The sequence below is a fragment of the Emys orbicularis genome, chromosome 4 (genome assembly GCF_028017835.1).
Source record: "Emys orbicularis isolate rEmyOrb1 chromosome 4, rEmyOrb1.hap1, whole genome shotgun sequence".
Classification (NCBI taxonomy): domain Eukaryota; kingdom Metazoa; phylum Chordata; order Testudines; family Emydidae; genus Emys; species Emys orbicularis.
Window position 1 is genome coordinate 77641818 of NC_088686.1, and position 24467 is coordinate 77666284.

The 24467-nt window shown below is 46.0% G+C and overlaps 1 protein-coding gene across 1 annotated transcript in view; it reads right to left on the reverse strand.

Annotated features, from left to right (window-relative positions):
* TSPAN18 (tetraspanin 18) overlaps positions 1-22709 on the reverse strand; it is a 29471-nt gene extending 6762 nt beyond the window's left edge. Inside the window, exons 1-4 of the mRNA XM_065404145.1 lie at positions 22647-22709; positions 21706-21900; positions 15973-16047; positions 762-860 (exon numbers count right to left, since the gene is read on the reverse strand). Coding sequence (XP_065260217.1) covers positions 762-860; positions 15973-16047; positions 21706-21900; positions 22647-22709 — 432 coding nt within the window. The remainder of the gene's footprint in view (positions 1-761; positions 861-15972; positions 16048-21705; positions 21901-22646) is intronic.
* Positions 22710-24467: the final 1758 nt, after the last annotated feature.

Sequence of the window (24467 nt, forward strand, 5' to 3'; positions counted from 1 at the left end):
ATGTCATTTATTTATCTGCTGAATAGGCACAGCATGAGTTGTACTAATGCAAACTTTCCACACACACACAACCCTTACTTCCTGCAACTGGAGAAGAGAGTGGGGGACAACTTCTAGTAGAGGAGAGGGGAATTCAGACTCTACAGCAATCCTTGACTTCCCCGCTGAGCATCCCAATTAAGATGGCCAGTACTTCCGTACTAGTAATTAGACTATAAGTCACCTGAAGAAGAGCTCTGTGTAGCTCAAAAGCTTATCGCTCTCACCAACAGAAGTTGGTCCAATAAATGATATTACCTCATCCATCTTGTCTCTCTAATATCCTGGGACCAATACGGCTACAACAACATTGCAAACTATCAGCCGCCAACTCATTTCACCAGGGCCATTGAAAAACCACAAGATAGTAACAACTTTTGGCCATAGCTGACCTAACCTGGATTTGAAGCAGAATCCTAGAGGTGAAAGGGTCTATAGCGATGGCCCATCCCCTGTACCATCCAGCTAGCTGACTGTCTCCAACACTGTACTCTCCCCCTTCTGCAGGCAGCTCAAATACTACGTCACTTTTAGCAAGGGAGGTGTTGCTGGTAGAATTTTAATCTAACTCCTAATTGATAAATACAATCCAGATTGGTTTGTATGCAGCAATGTACGCTTCACAGCAGGCAAGCATAGGCTGCAGAACTGGGGCAATGCTTCCCTTTATATTAGTGACAGCGCTAGCTGCCACCAGGAGATCCAGGAGCAAACCAGCTTACTGTGATCATAACCGAGTTCCAGGTGGAAGAGAAGACATCGGTCTCATTGTTCCCCTGATAGTGCTTCTTTAGCTCCTTGGTGAAGAATTCTCTGGTCAGCTGAAATACACAGAACACAGATTATTGCCAGCACCTCAATTCAAAGTACTCTGGTGAATGCTATTATTCATTACAAATCTAAGTGTAGATACAAGATCCTGTGCAGTTAGCACCTGACAGATTAAACTAAAATTATTTTATAAACTAGGGACTCCCTGCTTTGGTGCATGGACATTAGCTCTGCATCCTTTTAGGGTGAACAATGCATCTGCTGCCCAATTAGAAACTAAGGGCCCGATGTGAGGTGGTGGTGCTTGGCACCTCCTTAAAGGTGCTGAACACCCGCAACTCCCATTGGCTTCAGTGGGAGTTAACAATGCTCACCAACTTCCAGCAGGCTCTTGCAGGATCAGGCTATAACAGATCTGCCCTTCAATTCAAACCACAACTATAGGCAGGTATGAAGATGAAGCCTGCAAGGGATTAAGAGCCTAATGCAGTGGTGGGCAGCCTGCGGCCTGTCAGGGTAATCCGCTGGCGGGCCGCAGCTCCCAGTGGCCACGGTTCACCATTCCCAGCCATTGGGAGCTGTGGGAAGCAGCAGCCAGCATGTCCCTGTGGCCCATGCTGCTTCCCGCAGCTTCTATTGGCTGGGAACAGCGAACCGCAGCCACTGGGAGCTGCGGGTAGCCGTGCCTGTGGACAGTCAATGTAAACACTGTCTCGCGGCCCGCCAGCAGATTACCCTGACGGGCCGCGTGCAGCCCGCAGGCCGAGATTGCCCACCATTGGCCTAATGCAATGCCCCATGAAGTAATTTGGTTTCTTTACATTGATTTGTGTGGTGGCTGGATCAGGCCCTAAAAGAGTTCATGCTTTGTGTGGAAAGCCCATTACATGTGCAGGGTTTAGATGACACCATGTGCATGTTGTGTGCAAGGGCTGGACAGTTGTGCATGTGGGAGGGTCTTTATGCCTGAAGATACTGATTAGCATCTGAGGATTTTGCACCCAGTGCTCCCTTCATTGTGCATTCTTCTGCATCTTCAGTTTTACAGTGAGTGGCCATGCTTTTATAAAATGTAGAGGAGACACTGCCATCTATAAAATGCTGACTGCACCTTAGCATTATCCATGGTGAATGGCACTTGTTCGCTAAAACCAGCTGGACTTGTTTAGAATTAAAAGTTAAAAATTGATTTCTACATATATTTTTAAGTTAACATTCTCTTTTAATTTTTTTTTATATATGGAGCTATTTAAAAAAGCTTCATATAACAAAGGACTAAAAGGGACACTAAGACAGATCTGAAAAGCCACATAAACATAGCAGTTAAATCTACCAGACCTTAGACAATTCATCTCTGAAAGACATGATTCTCCTCTCATTTACACCAGTATAATCTCCATTTACTTCAGTGGAATTACTCCAGATTTTTTCCAGTGTGCATGAGATCAGAATGACACCCTAATATTGTACCTTCTGTGAACAAAGATGGATATAAATCCATGTAATAAAAAGGAAAGGGTCACTGCCAACTTTTACAGTTGATATTAGAAAAAGGATTTCTTTGTCTATTGTACTAACAATGATCCAGAAAGAAAGAATTTTAAAAATCCACTTTGCATTTCCACCATTTATGTTTATTTTTTACATTTCCTTCAGCTTGGGCAATGAAAATCAATGAAATCAGGTTTATTTTTGTTTATCGTAAAACAGAAAAATTATAATAATAATTTCCCTCAAAGTATCTGTAAAAAGAACAACAACAACAGAGACCTTGAAACAATCAAATCCTATGTTTAGTTATCACCTCTTTTCTGAGGAACAGTAAAAATAAAGTTTTAACAGTCCGGTTAAACTGAAAACTCTGAGGCAGTTTTATAGTCCTGCTGTCATTTCATAATAAAAACTTTAAGGGATCCTTTTTGCACCATTAAGTCTTGTCTTCGCTCTCTCTCTAAGACCTCAATCCTGCATTGTGATCCACACAGGCAAGATCTGTCAGCCCAGAGCTCCACTGATATCAACAGGGCTCACATAGGTACAGCTGTCTGACCCCGCCTCATATACTACAGGATCAGGGCCCAAGACTGTAAGCCCTTTGGGAAAGGGACCACTTTGTTTTGTGCACTATTCTATCCCACAAAATGCATTGTGGATGTGAAACAAGCAATTGTAAATATAATAAATAAAAATAGCAAAAGTCAGTTTGCTTTCAGGTTCTAAGTGATGCAATGTGGGAGTTCCAAACACTGTAGGGGTCTGTGTATTTCTTTAAAAATCAATTGTTTCCACTGGAACTTTATTACAAAACTTAATGGAAACTTTAAGTGAAATTCTCACCCCACTGAAGTCAGTGGGAATTTTTCCATTGTCTTCAGTGTGGCTAGAGTTTCACCTTTATTTTTGTTCCCTGACAGGTTCTGTACAGGCCAGTTTTAAAAATCTAAATTATGAACCAAAATATAACTTGACTCTGAGTAACATTTTCTAAAACTTAAGAGTCCCATTGACTTTCTTTGAACTGTGGGCTCCACAAGATGGGATTCCGAGGGGGACTTTGCTGCCTAATTGCCACTTTAGGAACCAAAGTCCAACACTGAGGTGCCACTGTCATTCACAAAAACCCCGCTCTGCTGCTGCCTAACTCTATAGGCATCTAAATGTCTGTCATTAAAATTCCAAGGTGCCTAAGTTTTGGCAGCTGGGCTCTGCCCAGTCAGTCCTGACACCACCCAGCAGCTTGGAGCCTAACTTATGCCTAAACTCCAGCACAATTCACCAACTAGGTGTTCCTCTGCCTGTCTCTCCTGTAGTGCTTGATCTGGTAGGCATGCTGTCAGCAGAGCTAACCCCTCACCAAATAACCAGGAGGAGGAGGAAGTGGTGGTATCACCCCCCAATACACTTTAGTCCTGTGGTTAGAGCATGCACCCAGGATGTGGGAAGCTCAGGTTTAACTCCCCATTCCCTCTGCCTGATGTGGAGCAGGGATTTAAACTTGGGTCTCCCCCATTCCTAAGAGTGCCCCCCTAACCACTGGGCGACAGGGTACTCTGGTGCAGGTCTCAGTCTCTCCTGTTGAAGCTGCTCCTCTGTGGATAAACCAATATTCAGATAAAGAATGATTCTGCAGCCCAGTTGTTAGGGCTTCATCTAAGAGGTGTGAGGACCAGCTTCCAGTCCCCCTGCTTCAATTACTATGTAATTATTTGCACTACTTGAACAGCTTCAACAGGAAAAATTGAGAGAAGTCTCAACATTGCAGCATCTAAGTCCCCCTTGTGAATCCCACCCCTGGACTTAGGCTAAGACACTTATGTGCTTTCGAAAATCTGAATGCCACCAATGACACAGGATATGGATTTTCCCTTGAGAAACCAGCACATTGGGAATTGCTGGGTTAGAAGGTGCAACAACATATGCTCAGCATTCTGCTTGCCTTCCCTTCTGCATAATTTACCCACCCAGGCGCTTATCCTATGGAGACAGCAGCACGGGCTTTTTATGGAGGCTTGTCTGTTTCTTAAGTGCAGACTTTGAAACTAATATTACAGTTGGTAATAATCCCAACTGGCTGCTTTTGGCTAGGTCTGAAACAAAAGAGTCATTTGAATATAAAGTGAAACCTTTATTTTGACAGGAGTGATCCCAGAGGAAATTGTTCAGAGTTTGTGTGTGATTTTTATGAGGCTTGGCCTAAAACAAAGCCCAAAGCTAGAACAGGGGCATGTTTTCCAGAAAAATAACTAATTTCCCTTTGTGGCTGTTAAACTGCAGTTTGTCCCAAACATCTGAAGTTCAGATAAATGTTAAATATGGGATTGCATGAGCTACTTTCTTCTTTAAATAAATACATAAAAAAATAATAAACAGGATAAATGCAGCAAGATATTCCCAACCCCATATTCATTTCCCCCTTTGTCCGAGGCTAATAAAGGAGCCAATGAGGTTTCTGTACATTGGAGTATGATACCATGAGCTATTCAGATGGGAACAAAGGCCCTAACAACAACATTTCTCTCTTACATAGTGCTTTTCATTCATGGATCCAGGGCCGGCTCTAGGATTTTTGCCGCCCAAAGCAAAAACAATTTTGGCCGCCCCCCCCCCCCCGTTTTTTAATTACCCCACCCCTGGCCCCACCTCAACTCCGCCCCTTCCCCAAATTCCCAGCCCTGCCTCCTCCCCCCAGGCTTTCAAGCCTAGGAGGGAGGGAGGGGGAGCAGCGATGCGCGAAACAGCTGTTTCGCGCGCTGCGGCCGCTCGGGATCTCCCCCTCCCTCCCAGGTTTGAGAGCCTGGGAGGGAGGGGGAGACTCCGAGTGGCCGCGGCGCGGGCGCCGCTTCTCCCCCTCCCTCCCAGGCTCTCAAGGGAGGGGGAGAAGCGGCACGCGAAACTCCCCCTCCCTCCCAGGTTTGAGAGCCTGGGAGGGAGGGCGAGTAGCGGCGCGCGAGCGGCAGCGGAGGTGAGCTAGGGCGGCCGGGGCACATTTTTAGGGGCGGCATTCTGGCGCCGGCCATGCCGCCCCTAAAAATGTGCCGCCCCAAGCACCAGCTTGTTTTGCTGGTGCCTAGAGCCGGCCCTGCATGGATCTCAAGGTGCTTTACACAGGAAGGTAAGCATCATTTTTCAATTGGAGTCACCTCACTGACTCTTCATCTCATTTCAAATCTCAGCAGAAAACAACTCTTTCCTCCCTTGTCTTTGATTCTTCATTTCTTTTCCTCCCTCTGCTATTAACTATTTAACACTATAACTGTATTATTTAACTCAGTCGAGTGTTCTGGGAGCTAGTTTGCAGGCAAGATGCTATACAAGATAAAGTTGTATTGCACCCTGTCTGGAAAGTGAGCAGTTGGAGTCTATCCATTACTTCTGTGTCACTGGATGCACCTAGAGACTGTGTTCATACAGAGAAGTACGCTGACTACAACAGCATCGCACAACTGAAGGAGTTTCCAAGAAAAGCCACTTGCTTGCATCTGCATTCCACACTGCAGTGTGGAAAGTAACCACATTGCTGCTTCTCAGGATAACATTTTAACCACTTGTCTCTGAAATCAGTTATTTTAACAACATTGACCTTCACTCCTACATCTCTGCTACCATGTATGGGTTGTCCCATCATTTGTACATGCTTCAGTACTAGAGGAGAGAAAAGGTGTCTGAGCACCATCTTATAAAAATGGCTCAAATACTTACTTACTCCAGACATAGATTCAAACAGAGATCAAGCCTTGTCCCTCTGGCAGGCAGGTTGTCAAGCCACCCAGCCTTGGGCTAACCCATAGACCATTGGTTCTCAACCTCTCAGACTATTGTACCCCTCTCAGGAGTCTGATTTGGCTTGCGTACCCCCAAGTTTCACCTCACTTAAAAACTATTTGCTTACAAAATCAGACATAAAAATACAAAAGTGTCACAGCCACTAGTACTGAAAAATTGCTCATTTCTTTCTCATTTTTACCATATAATTATAAAATAAAATGATTGGAATATAAATATTATACTTACATTTCACTGTATAGAGCAGTATAAACAAGTGATTGTCTGTATGAAATTTTAGTTTGTACTGACTTTGCTAGTGTTTTCTATGTAGCCTGCTGTGAAACTAGGCAAGTATCTAGTTGAGTAGATGTACCCCATGGAAGACCTCTGCGTACCCCCAGGAGTATATGTACTCCTGGTTGAGAACCACTGCCACAGACAATAGCAAAATGAATCACAAATAATTCCCAAACCACAGCATACACAAGGTGGGGCTGTTTAAAAAAGTACAGCAGAAAAATAGGCTTTGTTGAGAAGAAGCCTGAGGAGGGAACAAACTCGTGCAAGGTGAGTTTAACACATGTACAGCTGTCTCCTGTGACTCAGTGTCTGTGAATGGGCAATGGGTAGAATCTCTAAAGTTCTTCACAACTTCTTGTTCCTAAACTACTAACTTGCCTGCAGTAGGTGATGTCCACCTCTAGAAACTATAGATTTTCTAAAAGATTTTTCATGCCTCAGCTGGCCATTTTGATGCGGGTTTCATCTGGTTCTTGTTACTTCATAGACAGATTTTAACACAATAACCCAATTCAAAGCCAACGCTTTCTGAAATAACCAGCTGAGCTTGCAAGGTAGTGAGTATCCTCAACTTCCGATGGCTTCACTGGGGGCTGAGAGCACTGGTACCTGGCCAGATTGAGCCCTAGAGGAATACAGACATGCTGACAAGCCACAGTAGGGGGCTGCTCACCCAGTGACTCCCACTGACAATAATAAATTACATATGCACAGCCAGAGAGAACAGCGCTAAGAATCTGCTCCTGCAGTCATGGAACTCACGCTGAGGTCAGTGGGAGCTTTTCCTGAATGAGGACAGCTGGATCAGACCCCCACTGGGCCTGATTCTTCTCTCACTAACCCCCTGTAAATTGGGATTAAAACTTCACTGACGTAATGGAATTACACTGGTGTAAGTGAAAGGAGCATCAGGCCCATATGTTTATCTAGCCTCTGTTCCAGAACTGGGTGCAGTCAGTCACCGCAAGCTGTCTCCTCCTGCCCCAAGAGCCTATTCATGAATGTTTAGTTTTCTGTCCCCTAGCAAGATAAACCTGGTGTCGCAATACCTGAAACTGCAGAGCAGTGTGTGTGTGGGAGGGCAGCACTTCTATGTGTGAGGCCCACTTCTTGTGCTTTCTTGGATGAATCCTCTCAAGAACTCTTAACGCAAGAGCTGTACTGACCAGACCATCCTAGACCCCCCAGGCTGTAACCTCTATTTACAGAGCTGCAACTATTCCCACTAAGGCACAGTCTCACTCTCATTCGGAATGGAGCGACCCCACTGTTTACAAAGCACTTCTTTCCCTACTGCTTAATTGTGAAGCAAGCATACAAAGACCACCCGCTTATAACCAAAAAAAAAAAAAAAAAAAGGTCTTCCCCTCTATCCCCACAGACCATTCTACTGTACAAATATAGTATTGTTTTGCTATCAGCTTTCCAACTATTTCCTCTCTCTTTGGTTTATAAAACTGTTATACGAATAACAATGTAGCCTGGCTGGAGTAAATCAAATCTGCCTCATTACAAAGTCCTTCTACACTTGCTCACCCATGTGTTTCTGCTACACTCTGTATATGAGCTGAGACAAATGTACACATTATTTTTATTAACACGTCCATTGCAGTAGTGCACAGAGGCCCCAGTCAGGAGTGGGCCTCACTATGACAGGCGCTGCATTGACAGAGTAAAAGAAGGTCCCTGGCCCCAACGGGCTTACAGTCTCAGACGAGACACAATAAATAGTTGTAACAAACAATTGGAAGGGAAATGGGAAGGAAGATGAGGAACCAAACAGCAACATGAGTCTGCACAGGCCAAATAAATAAGATAAATACAAGAAGTCACCAGTGGCCGCCTGCTATTCACTATTCGTTGGCAGCTTCTCGTGGTCATCACAGTGAGTCTTGATCTGAAGAGGGACTTGAAGGGGTACAGGATTTTGCCTTTATGGACTAGTTCACAGGGGAGACAAGAAAGAAAATGCAAAGGCTCTTGGAGAGACAAATGGGTAAAGGAGACTACAATCATACGTAGGCAGGGGGCAATGCAACAGAAGCACCACAGACAACTAGGGAGAGACTAAGTTGTGATGAGCCTTAGGCTATGTCTACACTACAAATGGGTCGATGTAAGGTATGTAGGCATAAAGCTGCCGCAGTTAGTATATCACTTGTGTGTGTGCACACTCAGCTCCTTGCGTTGGCGCTGCATATGCTCATCAGGAGTGCTTGTATTGATGCACAGCATGGTGCATCACAGGTAGGCATCCCAGTGTGCCACCTACCATCCTATCATGCACTGTCTTTTGAGAAATTTAGGCAATGTACGGTAGGGCAGAAATGAGTTGTGCAGCGGTCACTGGATGCGAGGGGTCAAGGTCCCATCAACGCAACTTTCTCAATCCCATAATGTCATTCATATCTCATAATTTTCACACCTTTTTTAAGATCCCACAAACCTGCATGGCACTCCTCACTGTCCACCATCTCTGACAGAAGCAAGAAGCTCACACAGCTCAGCACTATTGTCATGAATGGTACACACACAGGATGAACAATCCTCCAGTATTTGCAGAGCTTCAGGAAGAACCTCAGCAATAGGGGCACAGCTATTTTTCTGAGAACAGATTGTTGCGGACATAGCAAAAAAACAATTCAAGGATGTTGGTGGAGTTCACGGAACGGTTGCAGATGGTGGAGCACAGCTGCTGGGTCTGAGAAATGACCACTGACTGGTGGGATTGCATCATAATACAGGTTTGGACGACGAGCAGCGGCCGCAGAACTTTCATATACAACAGGCCACATTCCTAGATCGATGTGCCAAGCTCACCCTAGCACACTAGTGCATGGACACCAGAATGAGAGCTGCACGGACAGTGGAGAAGCGAGTGGTGATCACACTGTGGAAACTTGCAATGCCTGGTTGCTACCGGTCAGTGGGAAATCATTTTGGAATTGGAAAAGCCACAGTGACGACCGTTGTCATGCAAGTGTTTAGGGCCATTAATCGTCTCTTGCTATGCATGTGACTCTTGGCCAATGTGCAGGACATAGTGGATGGATTTGAAGCAATGAGGTTCCTGAAGCGTGGCAGGGTTATAGACGGCACACCCGTCTGTATTTTGGCACCAGCCCAGCTTGCCACAGAGTACATCAGTAGAAAGGGCTACTTTTCTATGGTTATGCAAGTATTGATTGATCACCAGGAACATTTCACCGATATCAGTGTGGGCTGGTCAGGGGAAGTGCAAGATGTTTGCATCTTCAAGAACACAGGACTGCTTGGAAAGCTGCAAGCAGGGATATTCTTCCATGACTGGTGGATTGCCATTTTGTGATGCTGAAATTCCACCAGCCTACCCCTTGCTTTCCAGGCTCGTGAAGCCATACACTGGTCACCTGGACAGCACTAAGGAAAGGTTCAACTACCCACTCAGCAGGGTGCAGAATGACAGCTAAATGTGCTTCTGGTAGATTGAAGAGACACTGGTGTTGGATACTCTTAAGATTCAATCTCAGTGAGAAAAATATCCCAGTGGTTGTTCCCTACACAGTATCTGTAGGTAAAAGGGGGGGGGGGGGGGAGGAAATTGCTGCTGGGGTGGAGGTGGAACAGCTGTCTGCTGAGTTTGAAGAGCCAGATACAAAGGTGAGTAGAAGATCTCAGCGTGGAACTATGCAGCAGAGGGAAGCCTTGCAAGAGCACTTTAACGATCAACCACAGTAATGTGGTGTGGTGGACTGTGCCCTACCTGGCCCTGAAGTTTTGGCAGCTGTTAAGGATTGTGTAACGCTTGGTGTACATTTATGAATACAACAGGCTTTTAATGTACCTATGAGTTATGCGGTACTTGCTGTACATTTATAATTACTACACTGTGCTTTTCACTGAACTTATGAGTTCCGTGGTCCTGTACAATTACAAGTTCTGGGTGCTTTAAGTAGCACTAGGCATTCTGCAGGATATGTTGTGAAGTAATAAAGATGAATGTATTCATAAGAACGTAAGATCAAAATAAAATAGAAATGTATTGTGTACCAAAAACAGTGCAACAATCATGTGCAATTAAAAAACAAGTACAATACAAACTCTAAAAAATAAATGAATGGAACAGAACTTTACAATTAGAAAGGTAGAAAACATTCCTGGCCATTTCAGTCCATTTTGGCTACACATACACCAACCGTGGCTCTCACAGGTCAGTGTATGTGAAGCTGTGGTTGCCCTTACTGTCCCCCAGCTTGGAGTGGCAGGGGTAGGGATGCAGCCCCTATTGCCATGTGGAATGTTGCGGGATATAGAGAGGTGCTAAAATGGAGTTCTCCAGTCATGGCAAAGGGAGACAAACACATGACTGCTAGACCTATAAGTCAATGAGAGTCTGCAGCATCTGTGTTTGCTGCCTAAGAAGCCTCATTATGTCCTGGTGCAGCTCCCTCTCCTGCTGGGATTCTCTCTCCTGTCTGCTCTTTCCTTCTCCATACTGTCTGCAATATTCACCCTGCAGGCCCTCTTGTTCACAGTCCAACACAGCACTGGCTTGCAGGATCTTGCTGAACATACCCTCCCTAGTCCTCTTCTTTCTCCTCCTCATCAGGGTCAGGCATTCTGTGGGTATGGAGGGAGCACCCCAATGGCAGCAGCTACACAGACAGATGTATAATTGTATTTACAGTCACAATGGAAAATGGAAGATAATTTATGGAGTTCCCTTCCCTTATTCCCATAAGGGTTTTAAATTAGACATGCTGTAACGGGATGGCACCCACCTCTTGCGAGTGCCCGCTGGCCAGGTGCGTGAGCCTGCACTCTCTGAGTCTGCGGTGATCCCTGTTGGTGGTTTCTCAGGTGGGTTTTCAATGACTCAGCCCCCCGCCCAAAGTCTCTCACACACAGTCTGTATGTGAAACAAAACAAGACCCCTTCCAGGGCATACAATCCAACTGGGGCCTATCCCAGTACCCCTCTGTTGGTATCTCTGTAGCCCTCCCGGGCTCAATCTTTAAATTGTCCTGGACCTGGTATGGGGCCATAACTGCAGGGCTTCCTTCCTGGAGACACTGTCTTCATCCACTCTGGGCCTTTCATTGACCCCAGCTCTCCAGCTGGGCCACTAAACCATCTGATCCCCTTCTGGGAGTGTTTCTTAATTCAGTATGCAGCCCTTTCTCTGGACCTTCTCAACTCCATTCCTCAGAGCTTAAGCCACTTCCCTAGTGGCTGGGAGGGGACCCAGTCCTGCTCACTACTCTGGGTCCCAGCCCAGGGACCCTATGAATAGCAGCCACGGGCCTCTGCATCCCCTTTAACTAATCACTATGCTGCTACACGTAACTTCCCCATGGCCCCAGCACCATACCATAGGGCTGACGTCTTTTCCTCAGCTCCAGCCAGGAGCTCCCTTTTGCTTTCCCTGGTCCCTGCCAGCAACTGATCTGTCCATGGTCCTGCCATTCCTTCAGCCAGCCAGGAACTCAGTCTTCACTCCTGCAGCTCCAGACAGTAACTTCCTCTAGTACTGCAGCTCCTTTTATATGGCCCTGCTGGGCCCTGATTGGCTGCTCCCTGTAGTCTCTCTCCAATTGGCTGCATCCCTCACAGCCACTCTAGGCAGCCTGGAAGTCTTATTTTTATATATGGAGATATACCTATCTCATAGAACTGGAAGGGACCTCGAAAGGTCATCGAGTCCAGCCCCCTGCCTTCACTAGCAGGACCAAGTACTGATTTTGCCGCAGATCCCTAAGTGGCCCCCTCAAGGATTGAACTCACAACCCTGGGTTTAGCAGGCCAATGCTCAAACCACTGAGCTATCCCTCCCCTCTGGACCTTCTCTACTCCCATTCTGGGATGGGGTGTGGTAGGACCCTCAGTCCTCCAGCTGGGGGCCTCTGGGCACCTCTGGACCTAGTCCACCCCATTACACATGCCTATTGACAGTTCAGCTTTGGATTGCCTCTGCACAGCACTGCTCTCCAGTCCCAGCCATAGTGAGTATGGTCCACCAGGGGTGAAGGGCGTGGGAGGGAAATGAGAAGGAAATTGTTCGATTGCATGAAACAATAAAAAGTCAGCCTTTATTACAGTGGGTACGAGTATAGGGCAATAGCACTGAATACTGGCACTATTTTCCACAGGCAGTGGTAATTTTAGATGATATCTCACTCCTGGAAGGTAACACGGGCAAAGAGAGCACAGCTGTTGCTGGCATCCCGAAGCAGCCTGGGCCTGTATGCTGCTAGCCTGTGTATGCAATGGTGCCTGCCAAAGTCATAGCAATGTGGCATGGTGAAGTGTCTTACTACACAAAAAACAATAAGGCTGCCATCCCTAGAAACCTTCAGAAGAGCATTGCAGAGTACCTCCATGAAAGTTTCATCAAGATCTCCCAGGAGGATACAAGGGACATCCCTCTGTACATAAACAAACGGTTCTGCATGGTGCCCCCATGTAGCTCTACAGGGGAATGAAAAGCAGATCATAACTCTACCTACCTGTTCGTTGTACAGCTACCTCTTCTCGTATGAGTAAAACAATGACAAGTCAATGTGTGTGTCCTGCTAACTTGGGGTTGGGCCAAGTGTCATCTTTACATTTAACCACTGTAAGGAAAAATGTATGCACACACTTAACAGAGGTTCCTTCCCCTGGATCAGGCTGCTCTGTGCTTGGCTGGCAGGACTGGCTAGACTGTTGAGGAGTCTCAAAAAGATCCTGACTCGCAGCATAGCTGGACCCCTCGGCCCCCTGCCACATGTCCCCCCCCTCCTCCTCGCTGTTCATGACACGGTTCTGTGTCTCGGGCTCTATTGAGGTATCCATGGTGGTCTGCAGGGTGCTGGTGGGGTCGCCACCAAGTATGGCATGCAGCTTGTTGTAAAAGAAGCAGATCTGCAGCTCAGCTCCAGATCAATTGTTGGCCTCTCTGGCCTTATGATATGCCTGTTCCTTCACTTTCACACAGCACTGTTGCTGACATCCCCTGTGCAATCTTTTTGTAGATGTCCACGTTTCTACAACTGGGTCCATAGCTGTGCCTGTACAGCCTCTTCTCTTCACGGGCCCAGGAGGTCCGATACCTCCTGTCTACTCCAGGCAGGAGAGTGTCTGGAGCATGAAGTAGGCACCTTCAGTTGGGCAGTTGCACACAACAATGGAGAGCTGTTAGGTGTGCTCGCCAAGGTGGGCAAATCAGGAAAAGGCATTTCAAAATGGGTAGTTTTTTGTGGGGGGCAGGCAGCTTCTAGTCTCTGTCATCCCTGGGCAGTGGAGGTCACAATTGTGACCAGAATTGTGGGCCAGCTGCTGCAGGACTGTTAGGGTTGAGATAGGTCACACACAGTGCCTACACTCACCATGCATCAACCTCAGTGGGTCAACCCTGGCTCCACTTGGTTCGTGGAGGTGGTGTTATTGCATCAATGTAAAGGGGCGCATATGTCAGCTGGAGACAAATTTGAATGTAGACACAAGCACAAATAGGTTGATGCAAAACAACTTACATCAAACTAACTTTGTATTGTAGACCAGGCTTCAGAACTAAGGACCATAAATGTGTATGGGGTGTGGTGGAGAAGGGGAGCCAGTGGAGGGACTTAAAGCATGGTTGACCTGAGCAGAATAATGGGCCAAAAAGATGATCTCTCCAGCAGCATTATGAATGGGCCTGAGGGGGACAAGTTGAGCGTCAGAAAAGCCCCAAGAGGTTAGCAGTGTGGACAGAGAGTCTGGAAGGGTGTGTTCAATATACATATTAGCTCATGATATACCAGAAAATAAAGATATTTTAACTTTAACATAACTTCACTGTAAAGCTCTTCTTTCTACAGGGATGAGCAACTGGCTCTCTGGATAAACTAGACTTTCTTTTTCACAAGGAATATTCACAATATGAAGCCTAGTGATGGAGCGGCTGCCCCTCTCTGGCAGAAAAGGGGTTAAAAGTAGCCTTAGGGAGGCTGCGCTGGAGGCAGCCAATTAGAAAGGGGCTCAGAGGAGTAGCCAATCGTGGCCTGGCAGGCTCATATAAGAAAGGCTGCAGGGCAGAGCAGAGTTCAGTAGCTGACTAGAGCTTGAGGAGAGAAGACCAGGCTCCTAGCAGGAGGAAGGAGCCTCAGCACCTGGGACAATTCAGTGCTACAAGCAGGGACCAGGGGAGCCAGAGAGAGCGCCTGGCGGGCTGCTAGGGCCTGAGGCCCTGAGATAAGGGCAGAAAAGGGTGCTGGAGCCACATGGGAAGTGGCCCTGGGACAAAGGACTGTAATTGCCACTGAGATAGTGGCTGGATGGAGATTACAGGTCTCCCAGAAGGGGAGAACACAGAGTATGGCACAGCTGGAGGGCAGTGTCACTGAAGAGGATGCCGCAGTCCCGGGAGTAGCGCGGGTCCTGGAACGAAAGTGACAGCGGCGCGGCACTAGCAGAGGAGGGCGCCCTGGCGAGCAGATCTAATTCCCATGACAGCCAGCAGAAGGCGCTAGAGTGGCGAGTCCCACCCCGTCATAAGCCTAGAGAGGGGATTTTGGGTTTTCAATTAATCCAAATTCCTCCATGCACATACTATACCACGGTATCCGATTACCTTCTAGATTTCAAGTCCCCTTACATACACCCTAGGCTCCCTGTCTTCTTTTATAAACACCACTGAAACATTTATATAGGACTTGACATTTTCAAAGAAATGAAATTACATTATCTAACCGATTCTAACAACACTCCTTGGAGGCCATCCCCAACTTGGTGCTTTGCCTTTCTGATCAGGAGAGCTAGATAATATGCCTCCTTTCAAGTCATGGATTACACATTCGAGCACACAAGAAAGGCAGCCCCACCCCCAATGAAGTAGATACTGCAGCAGCAGTTCTTAGAACTGATGGTCAGACTTCGTTCTATTTGGGATTTGTTTACTTGGATTCCATAGGGCCCACCTGCCATGCTAGGTGCACCGCACAATTAAAACAACAATATATGGTACAAATATTAAAATAGCATCATTCTTCTAGGATGGCTAATGACAATGCAGTTTGATGGGCTCCCACACTCAACTACACTCCCACCCACTCCAAATTCTCCACATATGCTTCACCCACACTTTTCAGTTTGTGTGTTTCTGTGGGCTCTTGCCCCATGAATATGGAGTCCAAGATAGTGACAACAGGGAAGAGAAGAGATGACTAACAACTCTGTGGGCTCTATTTGCTCCCTCAGGTAGCGTCTGGAAAAATGTCACCTCTCAGCTCAGTAGTAAGTGTACAACACTGAAGTGAAATCCAAACTTTGATGCCCAAGCTCAAAATGAACTCCTGATACAGTGATGTGCCTGCACATGAATCTGGACTCTGAAAAATTCAGCAGTTCTCCTGTGTATCTCACAGCATCTCTCCTGTGTATATAAACCACCTAACTGGCACAAGTTAGGTTAGTTTATATTCACTGGCTGGCTGGAAATTCTTCACACCGAGGGTAATAACGAGGCTGGTTGGATGATATTCTAAACAAAAACTTGCTCAGCAGACACACAAACCACCAACTAAAGCGAGCTCCACCTGGGCAAAACCCCGCAGGGGGCTCAGAGTGCTTCCATCATGTCCACAACATAGTACTTACATTTTCTCTGAAGATAAAAGCCAGGATTGCAGCTGAGAGCTCTGCCAGGAAGATTAACAAAATAAACATGAAGAACTGGAAGAAAAAGAAAAGAGGCAGACAGCCATTAGGTATATGCCACAAACAGTAAGAACAAAAGTTTTCAGAATCACCATAGCAATAGAGAAAATGGAGAATGAAGCTTTTTTTTGAGAGTCAGTGAAAGGGTATAAACTAGGGACAACCTAGGGCTGGTCTACACACAGAATTTGTACCACAGCAACTGTTTTGGTTTAGGAACTGATATAATTAAAGCAGTACAACTCCCTAGTGCAGATGAAGTTATACCAGTATAAAGGTGTTTACATGGTACAGCTTATTCCTGTAAATGTAGGGGTACGTATATAGACTGATATGAGCATCTTTGTAGTGCTAGAACTATTTCCACACTAAGGGGTTGAACCACTTTAACAACATTGGTTTCTAAATTGATGTAAAGTGGTACAAATGCTCTAGATAGGCCAGTCCTAAGTCAGTTAAATCCCACAGCCCTAACTCACAAACACAACCATGACAGTGAAGGAGATCAGGATTCAAAGACATGAAGGCCTGATTCTCATTACAATATGGCCCCTTTACATGGCCGCATCCTTAAAGGGAGTATAAATGTAATTCCTTCAAGATTTAAGAACCTCAAGATGTTCTCAATACTGGAGTGAGAACTCAGTAATGACTTAGGATTGGCCTGATATGCGGAAATGAGGAGTAAATAGGGGACACAGGCAGGACTGCATGACCCAGGGGATAATAAACATATGGAACAAGTTACTGATGCAGGTGGCTTAAGCAAGAACTAGAAATGAACTCAAGATACACCTGGAATTGTTTCTGTGGAAGGATAGCAGTGAGGACCTTTTTGAAATAGCGGTAAGTTGGATGGGGCCAGAAGGATTTTTCTGATCCCTAGATAGTGCGTTATGAATGATGTCTCGAACATATTGCCTGTGATTTAGCAACAGTTTTCAGCAATAGAAAAAGAATTCAAACTCCCTCCTTGGAATGAACAGGATAATTTTTCTGATGTCAATTATTAAAGCTGTAGATGATTTTTCCTGTTGGAGGGCTGTATCCACTGTCCCTTCCAATCTCTTTTCCTGCCCCTGAATGGGAAGCAAAAGAAACAGCTCCTGGGGTCAGATAACAGAACAGGGCTTTAAATCTAATAATTCCTGTTAGTTGACCCACTGGCCCATTGAACTATAATCTGTTCTCATTGGCTGAGACTGCTAAATGGCTCACTCCGCCCATTCACAAATTGCTTCTATTTTTAGCTTCACAAGAGGAGAGCAGAGAGGTAGTGATTAGAATGAAAGATACTATGCAAATCTACAGCACCATCTATCAAAGGATCTCCCAATGCTTTTTAGGTGAGTCTAAGGTGATCAGTGATTAGCAAGGTTGTTGGATTAATTACATATTCATTTATTGATTACTGGCAGATACACTTTCACCCAAACACTAATACAGGGCCAGCATAGCAATGGTTGCAGCTGCTCACAGATTATCTAAGCAATCGTAATGCATCATTTATCATCCCCAAACTGGCTTGCCCTTGAACAGCGCAAACCTCTTGGACTTCCCATATTCAGTGTAAAAATGTCAATAGTGATTATTAGAGCAAGAAAACAAGAATTCTATTTTGCAAAAAAAACCCTGAGGTTTTGAATTTTGTTTTTGTTCCCACCAGAACAAAAAGGAGAGTTTTAAAAATATTTTTGGGTGAAAACTATGAGAGAACAGCCACTCCACTCACCCCAGAACAACCAATAGCCCAGTGGGATACTCGGGTTCAAATCCCGGCTCTGCATGATTTACATCCCAGATGAGCATCCAAGCCAGCTTGCTTATTGGTTATTCTGGAGTGAGTCTCTCTATCTTGTTTTGACCAGAAATTCCACCTGAGTAATCTTCCCAACTAAAGTCATATGTTTCCATAAACACTTTTGATTTTGACTTATCGGCATTTTTGAATTTCTTATCGCTGCATCTCAACTGCCAGTTGACATTTTAGCTCCGCTAGAACTTCAGCAATTCTCTCTCAAAGGACACAAACCTCAGGGTGACAATTTCAGGGGCTGGGGGCAGGAGCAGAGAGAAAGAGGGACTGATGATATGTCATTCTGCCCTTCCTTAGAAATTATGCATGTATACATACCCACATTTGGCTAAAATCCACCCAGCTGAAGTCAACAGAAGTTGCACCACTTATGCCAGGGCTGAATTTGGACCAATGGGGAAATGTTATTCACAAGCAAAAAAAAAAAAAAAAAAATTGTGTTCATGTGTTTGTGTAAGACAAACATTCTCTCTGAGCAGTTTGGGCAGCAGTAGCTAAGAGAGCTCTAGGACATTCCACAGGTTAGTTTGTTTCTAATGTGCAGAAGGCCTGAGTGTGCTGCTTTGTGTGTCCAATGCTGGGATAGCCTCAGGTGGCTGGAAGCACTTGGCAGCCTGGTGCTTGCTGCAGCAGGTTGAATACAACAGTGAGGTTTTGCACCAAAATAGAACAGCACCAAGAAAAACAAAAGGCTCTGCAAACACAAGGGCCAGAATCTAGAACCTGTCTGCAGGAGCATCTCCCTTACTCGCCCTTGTCTCTGTGACCCTCTTGACTCGTGTGTACATTTGAGCTAAAAGCTTCAGATATGCATTATGTATCAGTGTGAAATCTCTCTCAGGCAGCTCTGACTCATCAATTTTTGAACAACTTGTACATGGACTTGATTTTATCAAGCACCTTCCCCTGATCCTACTGCCCTGGGAACCACACCCCTCCTCAACTCCTGCATGGATATTCCAGCCTCACAGGGATAAATTTACAGATTATTTGCATTTCCATCAACTAAAGCCTAACTCCCTCCAGACTCTTGGTTCCCACACTTTCAAACTTTCCAAATTCATCTGGTGTGGTCTGTAACAAAATACATGCTGGACTATATCTGATACCATATGGACCTCACCACACCCACTTAAACAGGTATTTTATTGCTAGTGGACTTGGGATAATAGGGAATGGGACATATGGAACGTCACCACACCCTCTTAAACAGCAGTTTGACTTTGCTACCAAAACATCCTGGATTGCCTTGAACAAGGGAGCATGCTATTCCTCACTAGATGGTTACACTTAACTATCCCTGCCTCATAGCCCTATGTTACTTCCACCCCATCTATTTCTCAGATTCCCGGTGTAAAATAAAATAATAATAAAAGTAAATAAATAAAGCAGACGGGCTTAGAACTATCTTTGAGAAGCAGAAAAGTAATAACCATGAAATTGCCTGCACTGCAATATAACCAGAACACTAGGGACAATATTCAGGCTTGGTGTAACTCCACTGACATCAGCCTGGATAGTCCTAAATTAAAAAGAGATTGCACCATTCACATACCAAAAAATGGTCCAAGATCTTGCCTCACGTGACTGAAGTTCTAACTCTCATAAGGATTGAATTTCAATTAGTCTCATAGTTATGGGGCCTGATTCTCCACTCCATTACATCAAGTTCATACTGGCGTTGCACCATTGACTTCAATGGATTTATTCCTAGTCTTCCCTAGGATGAGCAAGGGAAGGATCAAACCAGTTGACTCCCAGAAGGGAAGCATGTGCTATTATCGAAGGAGGAATTTGGGAAGGGGCGGGGTAGGAAAGGAAAGGAGAATTTAGCTCAGTGGAGTCTGTCAGATCTCCAGGGATACTGCCAGCTTCTCCTTCCGCCAGTTTAATGTTCATGTTCTGGTAAAATTGTGCTATGGGGCAGCAGCTGCTGGTGCTTTTGCAAGGCTCTGTAAGTAAGATATGATTACAAAACACACTAAAAAAATCAAGATTTCAAAACAATCAACAAACTCCGAGGGAGAAACAGAAGGTTGTACTTGATAAAAACAAGAAACAAAACAACAGAGCTCTGTGTTCAATCACGTAACTGGGAATGTTTTCCAGTAAGAGATAATGGCAGGAAACCCTGCAGGAGCAGTTCTTGCGGCAGAAGTCAAAAATGGTTATTTTAGTGGTTAAGAGTTTATAAACAGTGCATGATGCCAACACAGATTTTAAGGTTTACCCCTGTCATTTAAGGGAAAATTGCTCAATGAAGCTTTTAAATCTGGGACTTCTAAGAAGTGGAGAAGGATGTATACTGGTTCAACCACCTATCTAGAGATGCAATGGAAAGTCCACCAAGCAGATCTCAGCTGGGAGGTTTATACCAACTGATAGGACTCTATTATAGATACTCTACCCTGCACGTTCTCTTTATTTGAAATGGCCCAGTAGGCAATCTACTCACAAGTTCATTACTTGCCCTGATGTCTACTCATATGGCTTGTAAAATACTGGTAAGGGCTGCTTAATGATTCCTATGAACAAAGTAAGGAAAATGTTCCTGTTCTACATCAGAAGAGAATGGGCGGGAGCAATCCGTGGTTTGATGTGCATGAGTATGTGTTGTAATGATTTGGCTCATACGAGGGTGTGCACATATTACGGCCTTCTGCTAGAAGGAATCAAAACTCCTCAGCTGTGTCTGATGGGCCCTATTACTGTAGAAAGCTGAAGGAGATTCTCCTCTAGCTCAAGTGGTAGACGTGGGAAGATTAGACTTCTTCCCCTTCTGCTGCCATGAAGTTCTGAGAGACCACAGTGGACAGAGGAGTTAAAAGTGCTCAGTGGCCACAGCTTTGGTACAATATGAATGTGCATCCCTGAATGCAGCCTGCATTCAGGATAAACAGGCATATGTCCTTAATACACACGTGTAAAATGACATGCCCTCTCAGTTGGGCCTGATGCTACAAGCACAAAACTCCAGTCCAAGCTCCCTGTTTGCTGCCAGGTGCAGTTTAAGATGTTGGGGACAATCTTTAAAGTGTGGGACCTGTTTATTAGAGAGCCTGCCTTTTACCTCACATCCTATCACAGCAATTAAGATTGGCAGGGATGCTCTTGCTGATAATCCCTGGAGCGGAATGCACTGGAACAGGTAGAACTGCTTTCTCAGCTGGGGGCCCTGCTCTTTGGAACTCAGTGCCCCTGCAGGTCTGACAAACCCCAGCGATAGTTTTTATTCATTTAGAACATGGCTAATTTTGCTTATTTCCTTTTGTGATAGCAGTCCCAAGACTTCTTCCTCCACTCGGAAGATTTGGGATTTTGTCACGTGGCATTTAGTGAACTTAAACAGCAGGAGATTGCCATGGGAGAATTTCCCCAGTGTACAGGGAAAATCTTTGCTGGCACAAAGTGGCAGAGGCATCTCCCTATCTCCTGTACTTCCCTTCTGGGCAAAGGAAGGAAGAGGGTGTTGCAAGGAAGGAGAGGGGTGTGGTAGAGTGAGACTCCACTATACCCGATTCGCAACTAGCATAAGGTTCTTGAGGGACTGTGTGTCAGTGGCATAAGTTAAAACTGGCCCCTGCACCTTTAACTTATACCAGAGTTGGGCAACAGAGAGTCATGCCCCCATCTCCACTGAGCCCACACAGAGATTGGGTGCAGGGGAGAATCGAGTTGTCTGCATTTCTGACTGTATTAAAGTGCTTTAAACACTACTAACTATGTAACAGAAGAAAGGCTGCGATGAGACATGGTCACATTGATCCAGTATCACATAATCACTCTCCCCAACAAAACACCATAGCCCATGCTCTCCGAGGACACTAGAATAACAGAGGACACACTGGGACACTTACAAAAAGCAGGAGGCATTTGTTCTCACGGACAGCACCACAGCAGCCGAGAAAGCCCAGCAGGAAGAGCATTGCTCCCATGGCCAGCATGATGTACGCCCCCGTGAAGAGCAGAGGATTGGCAGCCACAATCTCTCGAAATCCTGTAGGATCCACAATGACCCAGATCCCAACGCCCAGCAGGCAGGCCCCTCCCAGCTACCATGGGGGAGAGAGCAGGAGAGGAAAAGAGGAGAGAGTTAATAATCTGATGACAGACTGGATTCTTCAGCAGATTTTGTCCAAAGAAGTTCCCTTCAAGTGCTCTTGCTCCACAGCCAACGTTCTCTGAAAAGCATGTGACTCCGCTTACGAACGGTGCAGTCTCCACAGCTCTTTCCCCTCGTTTTCCCATTACTGGGAACACATACAGCAAGCAGTGTCTTTGTTTCTTAAAACTTACCATGTCACCTGCACCAGCTGTATATTCCCTGCCTAAAGTCACAAGGCCAAGTCCTCATCTCCGTGCAGAGCCTGACTCCCTAGATTTACAGGGGAGGGTTCCAGTGGGGGAGGGAAAGGAATCCTTCCCACAACAGCTATTGTGTTTCCCCTACATGGGAAGAAACAGCCAGTGATTACACCAGCCTGGACTAGAACCTTATTCCTTAGGCGCTACAAACATCTGTCTTGTTAGCTGCTAGCAGTAGTATCCTCTCCGTGGGCTGACTGCCAGCTGAGTCAAACTCTGCACTGGCTAGCTGAACATGGAGCTGTACACTTTTCAGTCAGGGTTAATACAAAGCTGAAGAGATCTTCTGCATCATGGCAACTTTGCCAAAGCACAGCAGGTCCTGTCAGCCCATCTAAGGGGAACACCAGGGAGCTAGAGATTGACAGAAACTTAGTCATGCGGCGCGGTGGAAGAGAGAGCATGCAGGGGTAGAGATTTCCAGAACACTTACAAATATGAAGAAATTGAAAACAAACATCAGGTACTTCATGCAGCTCAGACAATCCCCCTCCATGGTCTCCAGGCTACTCGATCCAATTATTCCTGCAAAACAACAATGCTTCCTTAGCACGTACTCCTGTTACCTGAGTGACATAAGCCAGTTTCCCCTTCTATTTCCCCAAGGCCCTATGCAGTTCATTACACAGAAGGGCTCATTTCTTACCTGAACAAGGTACCATGATACAGGCTAATAGGAGGTAATGAACACTGCTAATATCCGGTATATTCTCCCCAGAGTGTGGGGGTTGGAATGGGGGAGGGAAGGTGAAGATTGCAACAGATCGAAACAATCCCTTGCTCATAAAGCAGAGCAACAAAAATAATCCTTGTGCAAATGAACCTTCAGCCCTTTGTCCTGCCAAACTCCCTACCAATATGTGGGGCACTGTGCACATCTGACTACATGGCCTAAGAATCCTAAACTAGCCAGCAAATCCTCAGCCATATCCTCCGCAGGCATAAATTGCATAGCCCCGTTGACTCCACACAACCATATAGAAGTGGAGCACAGGGAGTGCGGTGCCCACTCAAAGGGTTTGCAATGCCTGTATCCCATGAAGCTCCATTCTGTATAGGCTTATTCTTCAGAGGAAAGGGAACAGAGATGAAGAAATGTTCCTGGCAGATTTTAGAAGCTAAAGGAGAAGTGGGAGTGGGGATCTTAGATCCATGACTATGAGGATCAGCCTGCAGGATTCACAGATCAGCAGTAACTGGTCTGGCATCCACGGATCCCTTCCTACAGCCTATTTATTCAGGCTGGGGGCAGAGGGCCTCATTCTCTGTTAGTGTAAATTGCCATAGCTCCACTGAAGTCCTGGTGCCCCACACGCTGTCCTGCACACTTCTGTCGCAGGCAGAGCCCATGGACACAGATGTGGCAGGATTTGTTCGTAAAGGAAAATACAAACACAGCTGAACTGGTTGTGCGCCTCCATGTGTGAAGTAAATTGCAAGCTCCTCGGGCAGTAATTTATTATTATTTAGCATTTACACTGCAGCAGGCCGAGGACTCCCTTATAGCGGTTGCTGTTAGAATACAGAGGAAGACAACCCCTGCCCCAAAGAGCTTTCAGAAGTGGTCCCCAAATCCGTAATGGAACCTGTCTGCCTCCCCACCCTCCGGGAACCGTGGTCGGGAGCCGTGGTGAGGAGGGGGGCCATGGTCGGAACCTGGGCTGGGAGTGCAGCCCATGGTCAGGGCTGGGAGCAGGGCCATGGCTGAGGCCCAAGCTGCAGCTGGGCCAGAGCAGGGAGCAGAGCAAGGCTGAGTGGCGCTCCCTTCCTGCTCCCCCAGCCCCCGGGGGCTGGCCCTATCGTGTCCCCTGAATGTTTCTCACAGGGGAGCATGCCCCACAGTTTGGGGACCAGTGGCTTACAGTGGGACAAGATGACTGTGTCTCCACATAGGTGGGTACATCACCCAGCACCCCAATGGCACAGGCAAATAATAATAATAATAAAGCTCCTATTAAGGCCAAAAACATTACAGTTGCTACAGCTCATGGAAGTGCATGCACATGTGTGCAAACACATGGGTGCACAGTTTTACTTGGCTCCCTGAAGTACACTCCTAACTGGAATGGAGCCTATAGATTCTTTACCCTTCTCTGCTCCTAAAAAAACGGCCTCCAATTACCTACTATATTTGAATTGAACCTGTTGGAACCCCCACAACACACATTATCCAAGGTTTTGAGGAACAATTTTCACAGACCCAGCGATAAATCCTGTCCTTTCGCTCCCTTGTTGTTTTTACTAATCCTCAGAA